At 36.8% G+C, this 11368-nt stretch overlaps 1 protein-coding gene across 1 annotated transcript; it reads right to left on the bottom strand.

Moving 5' to 3' along the window:
- Positions 1-4404: 4404 nt before the first annotated feature.
- On the bottom strand, positions 4405-7594 carry LOC113291335 (cytochrome P450 87A3-like). Its single transcript, XM_026540882.1, has 8 exons — positions 7310-7594; positions 7010-7162; positions 6648-6899; positions 6442-6534; positions 6277-6355; positions 5882-5988; positions 5594-5721; positions 4405-4660 (listed from the first exon to the last, which is right to left on the bottom strand). The coding sequence occupies exons 1-8, from the start codon at positions 7592-7594 to the stop codon at positions 4405-4407; spliced, it is 1353 nt and encodes a 450-aa protein (XP_026396667.1).
- Positions 7595-11368: the final 3774 nt, after the last annotated feature.

The following is an 11368-nucleotide window of genomic DNA, read 5'->3' as shown; positions in this document are numbered from 1 at the left end:
ATCTTATTGTTTTAATGCAAAAATCTGATTAGGTATTTTGATTCAATTAAACATGAAGTGAGAGGGATAGTCTTGAAACTTCTGATGGACATGTATTTGAGGAGAGGTTTCTGAGGTTTGAAACCAAACATCTATATCACTGCCATTTTTTGAATGTGTGTTTAACACTGGAAGGTTAACTTGAATGAATGTAAATGTATCACACTGGTAGGTTAATGTGAAAGTGAATTATTTTCTGAAATTCCATTTCAGCTATGATTTTTTTTTCAAAATAGTTTTATGCACACAACTTGTAACAAATGTTGTTACTTCAAATATTACAACCTCTAGGGATTTTGTGTTAGATATTATGACTACACAAGACAAATGTTGTGACAGAATGTTCTACAACTCTAGCAAGTGTAGTGACACTAGTATACACAATATTAATAGATGTTGTCTTTCAGTTTTCAACTATACAAGCCAGATATTGTGAAAAGTTTTTCATTTACTTTACAACATAAGTTTGTGTTGTCCAAGATAGTTCGACAAAATTCATACAAGTGTTGTGCAAATATTATTCATAATACTTGTAGTTGTTGTTGTATATGTTTCTACGATATGCTACTTATGTTGTCCACGATTGTTCTACAATACAAGCAAGAGTTGTGTTAGGTTATCAAAAAAAATCGAAAGAGAATCACAACATTGACAAACTATTGTCGAACCATGAATCACATCACCCTTTACAACACTTGTCATCCATTGTAGAAAAACTTGGACTTTCTACAATACCCCCGTTCCACAATGCATGAAATGGAGTTGTCGTAGGGGTATTGCAACTCTTATCTTGTGTCGTCAATGATGATTTTTCCCGTAGTGGCGCACACACTTCTACTTCCTAGTCTTCTTAGCCTTTGTTTGCTTTCCCTTTGTGACAGAAAGATGTTGACTGACAGATCCAATACCAGCAAAATTCTGACTGAAATTTTGATTATCTTGTGTAGATCCATGAGTGTTAGGTCCTGCTACTGGTCTTCCTTGAGTGCTAGGTCCTGCAGATGACTCACCAACAAAAAATGATGTACCTCTGGATCTGTTCACCTTGGCTTTACCCCTTGCAGTGCTACTTTCAGGCTGATCTCTCTGTGTGAAGGTGCAGTTTGCAGCATCATACTCAGTGCTTGGCTTGAATCCAGTTTGGTTTTTACCAACGTCAGCACCAACACAGGTTCTCTTGTTGTGTCCAGCAATAGATCCACATTTTCCACACTTCCTTTTCTTCACCACAGTTTCAGTATCATCATAACTTCTCTTCCTCTTATTTGCTGGTCTTCCAGTTTTTCTATGATAAGGAGGAGGGTTTATGTTGACGTTCATGGTTGCCTGCCAGAAGAAGAGAAAACAAATGAGAAAGTTAAAGTAATGAAACCCTAAAGGGTTTGATTCTTAAATAGGGAAAATAGAAAAATAAATAATTAATATCTTGAAAAGTAAATGCACCACATTCAATAAAGTTTATAAATCTACCTTATCTTCCCATACCCATTCAGTTATGTCTTCTAAGGGTGTGACAACATTTGCATATGTGGTCCTATAATACTCCACACAATAGTAAGGAGCACAATAACTGTTCAATCAATAAAACAAAGGTGTGTCAGTGTACAAGGAACAATAAATAATACAAACCACTTACAAAAACAAAAGTAAATGAATAATACAAAAAAAAGTAATTGAATAATACAAACCACTTACTCTTTCCAGTTTGGCCTCAGCAGTTTCAATGCACATACATCATGTTGACAAGGGAATCCCCTTAGCTGTCATTGCAAACAAGTGCATTGTTTGTCTATAATATTCACTGTGAATATTTTCTTGGTGATCACATTAGTTACCAAATAAACTTTTCCAACCACACTGCCTTATGTATCAAACTTTACAACCAAGTCAAGCATCTTATTTATCAATTTAACAGCAACAGGGACCAAACCATTTTCATTCCACTTAGCAGATTCTTCCCTTCTCTTAAATAACAAACCCATGACTAACTGACCATACATCATGCCTAGTTGGATTATAGGTTTATCTCTCATATTAGAAGCCATGGAATTAAAAGATTCAGAGAAATTGTTATTCATATGCTCACAATAGCTAAGGGGATCAAAATAGGCCCTAGACCAAGTACTTGGATCTTCTTTCCTAAGATATTCACCAGCATCAGCATTTTCTTTGCATATACTGTCAAAGTGCTCCTACATTGCAAAACAATCACAATTTTATATATAACCTACAAACTAACAATCAAGAAACATAGGGGATTTTAACAAAAGAGGCACAAACCTGAAAATGCTTTACTTTGTAAGCTTTGCATGCATTCCACAATGAGTTGTGCAAGGTTGGTGCCTTGTAGTATTTCTTGAAGTTCTTGTATAAGTGCCTGCATATGCAAATAAAGAGTTAGTACTTCTTCAAGTTCTTGAACCAATAGAAAAACACATACACAATGTAAACTACTGTAAAAAACAAGGGACTAAACTTAATTACCTGAAACAATATCTAACTCTTGCACCAGGGAAAACCTTAGGAACAGCTTCCAACAAGCCTTTCTGCCTATCGGAAATAAAGGTAATTCTGCCAGCATGATGTGCATTGATTGCTGGAGCCAAATCCTTGAGGAACCCAGTCCAGTTCTCCTTAGTTTCACTCTGACAGACCTTAATGCCTAAAGGCACAAGATTATTCTGACCATCAAGTGTTGTTGCATCCATTAGAACACCACCACGATTTCCAGTTAGATGGCATGCATCTAACCCTATGACTGGTCTTCCTGCTTTCGGAAATCCTCTCATTGGTGCAGCAAATGAAATAGTCATGCTCATGAATGCCTTATCTGTACTTTAAGTAACCAAACTATGTAACTAACTGAGCATAACTTACAAATAAATAAAGGGAAGATCATAAATAAGATGTACTGAACATAATGTTACCTTTTTTTCGATAACTGTATTTAGCAACTTACCCTGGATTAGTATGAGCCACCATTGCACAAAAGATGGGTACATCCTTGTAGCTGTCATCATAATTACCAAACAGATCTTCTAAAAGAAGATTTCTTGCTTTCCATGCACAAATATATGGTATATCTATGTTGTGAGTAACAAAAAAGTCTCTTGCTATATGTCTAGGCTTTGGAATTAAAGGCCCAGCTGTCTCCTTTAACTTCTCATGTACCACTTCTTTTACAAACTCAGGATTGGCAGATCTGTTAAAACTCTTTGGATTTCCAACACAAGTATGTTCTAGATTAACCTTCCTAACAATGAAAGTAGGCTCATGCCTTATTATGCTAGCATTTACAAACCATTGACATCCATACTCTTCCCTAAACCTACATCTGACTCTTAATCTAGTTTTGTCACTCTTGTAAATAGTGTACTGATAATTATTTTTTACACAATAACCCCTAAGATGTTTCTTAAATGCCTTCTTGTTATTAAAAGCATACTTTACCTCAATTAGGATCAACAGGAGCCACCTCTTCTTCTACATGGAATAAGGGTTCTTCTTCTTCATCACCGTGCATATTGAAGTCTTCATTTCAGTTCTTGTAATCAAACTTCGCTTTCACATCTTTATCATCTATTGCTTCAAGACAATCATTATTATCATTACTCCCACCATCATTAGAAACTGCAATTAACAAACAACATCAAAGTGTTAGTACATTTAAAGAAAGGGGAAATAGACAATAAGTTATAAACATCAAAGGGTTAATACTTCAATACCTTCTTCATCATCTTCTTCACCGCTGCTTGAATCACTACTTTCATCTCCAACTTTATATGTCTTGACAATATCTTCATAATCAATATCATCCTCTTCATCACTGTCATATATTGGTGGAGCATTTGGATCTTCAATGGGGTGACATTCATCCACAGTAGTGTTCTCTAACACCACATTCTCCTCATCATCATCACTGCTGACCCCTGCATAATTGTTGTTCACTGCATCAATCTGGTTCACTGCATCAGTATTCTTGACTGGATCAACCCAGTAATCATGGTTAAAGTTTTCAGTCACTTGAATTGGTACACTGCTAGAACCCACAACACTGGCTTGACTAACGCAAGAATAACCCTGAGATTCCATTTCATTTAACAGATCCACAAACAATTTCCTAGATACTCCTCCATTTGAGTTTTCAAACTTTGACTGAGCTTGCAACCTTGGTGATCTCCTTACAGTCTTTTCTGGTGATCTCCTTACAGACTTTTCCTTTGAAACTGGCTTTTTAGCAATCCTCTTATGGGACTTCTTTGGAGTCTCATCAATTACTGTCACTGGTTGTTCCATTGCAGCCTCAATGAAGTCATTGTCATTACCGAATTCAGAATTTGATATCTTCAAATGTAAACATATAAATCATTTATCATCAGCTACTGCATGCTCCCAGAACTTAAACAAGTCCTCATTACTATCCATAATCTCAGGCAAACATGGTTCTATCATCCAATATAAATTAGGAATTTCATTTTCAGTTAGGCGCAACTTAACACGCAAAATCTGCTCAAATTCCTTGAGGTCAATTTTTTCTCTATCCATGTGAGGGAAGAACAAAGTCATATTGATGTCCATAACCAACACGCTGATGTCTCTATATGGATAATATGTTTCATCACTGCCATAAGTAAACAAATGAACTTCAGAAATTGAACTCATGCTTCGATTCACTATGAACTTTACTGAAACAATCAAACCCTAATTAAAAATTACAGAAAAATTTCAGAGAAAATTTAACCCTAACTAAATCAGAAAACAAACCAAACATCAACTCATGCTTAGATTCAAAACCCTAACATGCAACAACATCGATTTAAGTAACAAAATGAAAAGAAGACAAAAAAAAGATGAAAAAAGAGATGGGTTTCTTAAGAAATTGAAAAAAACGAAGTTAGGGTTTTAGTAAAACATACAACTGGTTGTTCTTCCCGTTCTTTTTCTTCTTCATCTTGAACTTTACAAAACCCTTCACTCAGATTCACAAACTAAACCAAATCCCTCTGTAGAACCCTAGTTTTCTTTAACCTAAGTTTCTCCGCTGGAAAAGAGAGACACGGAGAGAACGAAATGAATGAGAAAGTAAAAGCCTTGTTGTGGTTTCGTTCCGTGAAGGATAGGATAGTAAATTAACTCACTGCCACGTGTAATTATCTCGTGATGCTATTCTTGAGCCGTCGATATATAGACAGGTGTAAGAATCTTGACCTGGTCAGCAAACTTTTGACCAATTAGGTGAGTTTGGACGGAAACACTAACAATTGTGGCATTTAATAAACTTTGAAAAAAACGGTGGCAGTTTTTGAAACATGAAATTGGAAGTGTAACAGTTTGTTAAAATTCTCTTGTTTTTATCCAGCTAATCAACAAAAAGAAAATATGAGTTATTAAATACAATAATTTAGCCTCGAGTCCGTTTAAATACCCTGAGTAGATTGGTAAACTCACTAACATTTGACATTTCATTTATAAGTTTACTAAAACTACCCATGGAGGTAGCGAAATTTCATAAATTTATTAAATAAAGACTTATAAGCTGCTTACAAATACTAACCTGAAATTAGTGATCAAAGCACGTATAAATATAGCCATCAGCGTCTTGCTGAAGTCAGCTCCTACACAATGTCTCATACCTCCACCAAATGGCATAAAATCCTTAAGTGGTGCACTCGTATTAATATCCTGTTTACAAATCCCATTGAACTAAGAAATAAAAGTCTACATTGTAAAAGTTAATTTATGACTTGTGAGCTATTGAGAAACTTTAACCCTGATCATTTTTTTTTATCTGAAAAAACATGAGGTTTTAGTCGTGTCAGCTCTCTGTTGCATATATACTTACATTCCATCTCCATGGATCGAATTTTTGTGGATCAGGAAACTTGTCCGGGTTCATATGAACCGCTGAAGAAACAAGCATAATTCCCCAGCCTTCTGGAATGACATATCCTGTAAATAAAAGATTCATTTTAAATGTATCCATATCATATATATCCAAACTGATGGATGATGTCCTTCATTTTAATCAGACAGAACACATGTAAATGACACTGAGGGGCTAACTTGGTCAAGCTGTTTTTGTGTTTGGTTCCCAAGGTTTATGACAGTGGTACCTGATTAATTGTTGGCCTTAAACTTTGGTACCAAGAGAGAATAAGTCCATAACAGAAATTACAACCGAAGGCAAGCATCATGGATTTGATTTCAAAACAAATAAGTGAAATAAATTTTACGTACCATTTACGTGAATATCTTTGGTGGTTTTTCTCAACAACGCTGGGGCAATATTAGACATCCCTAGTGTTTCAGTGAGAACCTGTAATTAGGATCGATTCAATCTGGTAAAGTATATAAATTAATGTAGGGTATCCGATTACTGGTTCTAGCTGACTACATACATACCTGGGACATGAATTTCATTGTTTTATATTCTTCCCATGTAAGAGGTGTATCCCGATTATCTCCTCTACTTTTAGAAATTTCTTCTTGTTCTTCCTAGTTAAGTAAATAATCAGAAAGTAAGTAAATGAACCAGTATTACTTAAATTAATATAGGCAACATATATATTCAGCGAATTAAGGATTTAGTTTGGTAATAATACACTAACCAATAACTCTTTCACCACAGCAGGGTGGTCTGTGAGAAACGTCAATGCTAAAGTGAGATTCGAAGAAATGGTGGCGAAAGTAGAAAGTAGAATTCCAAACAGGTAGTACATAACGAAATCCTCTGTCATGAATTCCTTTGTTTCACTTTTCATGTCCTCAATGACTTGATCAAGAAAATCTCCTTTTTTCTCAGTCGACCTATATCTTTCATGCAGTATCTCCCTCATCAATTGTATTGCCTTCTTTTGATTCTAACATATGTACAAGACAAATGAGATTTGCATACAAAGACATGCATTGATAAACATTATTAGAATTCAATTAATAAAGTTCGTCACAATTCCATATATATACTACTTACCTGCATACATCTGTAAAAAGCAGTACCAGGGATGTTGATGGGGAACGTCATAATACTTTTGAAGAAGTCGGCGAACATGATACCTAGATTCTTATCCGAAGAACTATTAGCATCATAATGGAAAAGATGTTCCGCTGTCAAATCAAATATCGCCTGCAGATAAAATCACCACAATCATGAATCGGTGTCGTGCCATAAAGGCAGAGTTCAGCAAGAATGTATTTGTCTAATATATATAGTTTTAAGTTAAACATACGAGTACTCGAAACATATATATTAAGAGTGTCAGTGAATGCTTACACTTGTGATTGATGCTTTAAGCTCGACAGAAGGTTGAGTAGACCAAGTTTGTAGATACTGGTTAGCCAGGACTTCTAATTTAGGAAAAAAGTTCTCCTTGAGTGATTTAGTACCGAATATATTTACTAGCGAGTTTCTAAAGTACTTGAGAATTTGAGTATCGGTTTGAGAGTTAATGACATCCCCGAAAATTGAAGAAAAAGAATCTGAGTACCATAACCTTACAGTCTTTCGTTCTTGCTGGAATATAAAGTGGTTAAAATCGGGGTCCAACGATACTACCATGTTTTGACATGCCAGATTGGTCTTAAACAACGTTCCATATCTGATCAAACAACATGCATGATCAGTGCGTGTATATTTGTAGATAACTCAAGTATCAAAGTATTTGTTATTAACAAAAGCGAAGAGAAAAAATAAATATATACCTGGATAATCTCTTTTTGAAGAACATTGGTATGTCTAGTGAGTCGTTAGGAATGAAGAACTCAATTGTTTCTCCAATGAAAGGTATGTTAGAAAAAACGCTTTAAAAATACCAATTTTTTCATGGACTATGTTTTGATCCCTAGACCTATTGCCCATTAATTGTTTTTTCATTTGAATAGATAAAACAATAGTCCCACATTGACTAAAATCTAAAGATTTTTAGACTTAAATACCATAGAATTGGCTATAAGGGCATGGCCCTTGGGTCATTAGACTTTTGTGCTTGGAGGGAAGGCCTAGAGTAGGGCAAGGTTGCCTTTCCCATACGCGCGGTGCTTCGCACAGAAGCACGCACGCCGTCCGGTCGGGCTCGGGTTCATTAGATCCTATCTTTTTGCTGGAATTTCTTTGTCTGTACGTGTTTTGTCCTGACTTCTTTTTCTGAACGTGCTTGTCTTGGATTCTTTGTCTGAACGTGCTTGTCTTGGCTTCTTTGTCTGTACGTGTTTTGTCCTGGATACCTTGTCTGTACGTATTTGGCTTGGCAGCAACACACTGCTCCATGCCTGACAAAACAACTTTTCTTGCACTATCTTTAACCCAACATTACCAGTATTTCTGTCATAAGCATGGGTTTTCTTTCTTGTTTGTAACTACACAAACACTATATAAGAGAGTAGTTGTAAGCTCAGAAAAGACACACCACAGAGAAACATCTCTTCTACTCTCCCTCTGTTTTTCTGTAAACATCTCTTCTACTGTTTTAAGTTCTGCCAAGCTCTAAGGGTACCCTCATTGTATGCTACATTGAGGGGTACTAACTGTAGACTCGCCAACTGCTGTAGCATCTCAGAGGAGTGGCAGGCGATATTTCCTTTAGGACAGCGTATCGTATACGTGCCTCTACATTTTCTGTGCATCTCCAGCAACATCGGTTTGAGCTAAGTATCTTCTTCTCAGTTACATTATAAGTAATTTACCCAAAAAACTAAAGGCAATATCATCTTTACTATATTTTGTAACAACATGGGAAAGAGTACTGTAGACAAACCCCCAAAGTTTAGTGGCAAAGACTTTAAACGATGGCAGTCCAAAATGTTATTCTTCTTAAAAGATCAAAGGCTAGATGAAGTTGCCTTAGAAAGACCCTCAAGAAGACTTCATGACCGTGGCTATGAAGATAAACTGGATAGGTGGACTAGGAAGAATTACATGTGCAAAAACCACATTCTTAACTGTCTGGATGACTCCTTGTACGACTTTTATAATGCAAAAGAGAATTTTACTGCTTTTGATTTATGGGAAGCCCTAGAAGAAAAATATCTTGCAGAGGCTGCTGGAAGCAAGAAGTTCATGGTAGCTAGGTTCCTGGAATATAAGATGACTGATGAAAAGCCTGTTGTAGAACAATTCGTCGAACTCCAGCTACTCATCAACGAAATTCTTGCTGAAGGAATGCATATTGATGAATCTCTACAAGTATCTGCAGTAATTGAAAAGCTACCACCCTCATGGAACGAGTACAAGAGGAGGCTGCGACATAAGAATCGCGAAATCACCATGGTGGAGCTGGGGAAAAAGATCCAGGTGGAGGAACTTCTGTGCTGCAAGGACAAAAGCCTGATGCTGAGCAAAGACATGTCCAACAAAGCTCATGTCCTGGACGATAATGCTGCGTCAAAGAAAAGGCAAGGAGAATCCAACAAAAATGGTAAACGTAACTCGAAAGGTAACCATCTTAAGCCAAAGGGTGGTGTCTCCAAAAACACCATCAAAGGCGACTGCTATAACTGTGGGAAAACTGGTCATATGGCCAAAGACTGTAGGGCACCTAAAAAGACCAAAAATGATCCTAAACAGAAAACTAAGGCAAACGTAGTAGATGATTCTGGATATTTTACTGGCATGGTGTCTGAAGTCAACCTTGTCTCTAATGTGACCAATGTGAGAGACTGGTGGCTTGATTCTGGAGCCACCAGGCATGTCTGTAAGTTCAGAAATGCTTTCTCCTCCTATAACAAAGTAGGAGACGATGAGAAATTGTTTATGGGAAACTCTTCTACCTCTAAAGTGGTAGGAAAAGGCAAGGTTGAAATGAAGCTCACTTCAGGAAAAACTCTCGCATTGAATGACGTGTATCACGTCCCGGACATATGCAAGAATCTTATCTCAGAAACCATCTTACTTGGGAAAGGTTTTAAATTTGTAGCTGAGTCTAACAAAGTTGTAATCTCTAAAGGTGGTGACTTCGTAGGAAAAGGATATGTCACTGAAAACATGATTAAGCTTAGTGTACTTTCTTTGAACTTGAATGACAATGCATCTTCTTCTGCTTATGTTTGTGACTCCTCACATGTTTGGCATGATAGACTAGGACATGTTAATTTCAAATCCATTGAAAGACTTGCTAAATTAGGATGCATTCCTAAAATAAACTTTGAAAGAGGTCATAAATGTGAAATTTGTGTTGAGTCTAAATATGCATGAAAACTCTTCAACAAAAGGGTTGAACGTAGTACAACTCCCCTAGAATTAATCCACTCGGATTTGGGAGATTTGAAATCAACACCAACTAGAGGAGGTAAAAAATGGTACATCACTTTTATAGATGATCACTCAAGATACTGTCAGGTTTATCTTGTTAGAAGTAAAGATGAAGCCTTAGACGCTTTCAAATTATATAAACTTGAAGTAGAAAACCAAAGAGGTGTTACTATTAAAACTCTTAGGTCGGACCGAGGCGGTGAATATGTGATACCTATAGGAGATTTCTGCAAACTTAATGGCATCATTCATGAAACTACTGCACCTTCTTCACCTGAGTCGAATGGAGTAGCTGAAAGGAAAAACAGAACACTCATAGATATGGTGAACGCTATGTTAGCTAGTTCAGGGCTACCTTCGAACCTGTGGGGGGAAGCAATTCTCTCTGCTTGCTATATCTTGAACCGAGTTCCATTTAAGAAATCCGACAAAACTCCATATGAGTTATGGAAAGGAAGACAACCGTCCTATGCATACTTTAAAGTGTGGGGGTGTTGGTCCAAGGTGGCCACTCCTCGTTCCAAGAAAACCAAAATAGGACCTAAAACTGTAGATTGTGTTTTCCTAGGATATCCTGAGCACACTAGTGCTTATAGGTTCATGGTAATTGGTGAGAACACCATAATGGAATCCAGAGATGCAGTGTTTTTCGAACACATTTTCCCTTTAGGGTCTGGACCTCATAAAAGGGTCCGCGATGATCTCTCAGATGTTCCTTCGACTAGTCAAACCCCGTCTCTAGATGCTGAAACCGAACCTAGAAGAAGTAAGAGGGTCAGAACCGAGAAAGGTTTCGGTCCAGATTTTGTGACTCTTACGGTAGAGTCTGAACCCCAAACATATAAGGAAGCTCCCTTCTGGGAAGAAGCTTCAATTAATGAGTGGGATTCCATTCAACAAAACGAAACTTGAGAGCTTGTAGACTTACCTCCTGGTAGTAAAACCATAGGTTGCAAGTGGGTCTTCAAAAGGAAACTTAGAACAGATGGAACTATAGAAAAACACAAAGCTAGGTTGGTGGCTAAGGGGTATAGACAACAGGAAGGATTATATTTCTTTGATACCTATTCACCGGTCACTAGAATC

This window comes from Papaver somniferum, chromosome 6 (genome assembly GCF_003573695.1).
Source record: "Papaver somniferum cultivar HN1 chromosome 6, ASM357369v1, whole genome shotgun sequence".
NCBI classification, from domain to species: Eukaryota; Viridiplantae; Streptophyta; class Magnoliopsida; order Ranunculales; family Papaveraceae; genus Papaver; species Papaver somniferum.
Note: the sequence above shows the minus strand (reverse complement) of the source record. Positions and strands in the feature narration are given on the sequence as shown.

Excerpts from the sequence above, each read along its gene's own strand:
- LOC113291335 (XM_026540882.1), bottom strand. The coding sequence starts at position 7,594 with ATGGTAGTATCGTTGGACCCCGATTTTAACCACTTTATATTCCAGCAA. Across the intron at positions 6,535-6,647 it reads CTGTGGTGAAAGAGTTATTG|GAAGAACAAGAAGAAATTTC; the intron begins GTTAGTGTATTA and ends TTACTTAACTAG. Across the intron at positions 5,989-6,276 it reads CAAAGATATTCACGTAAATG|GATATGTCATTCCAGAAGGC; the intron begins GTACGTAAAATT and ends TTTTATTTACAG.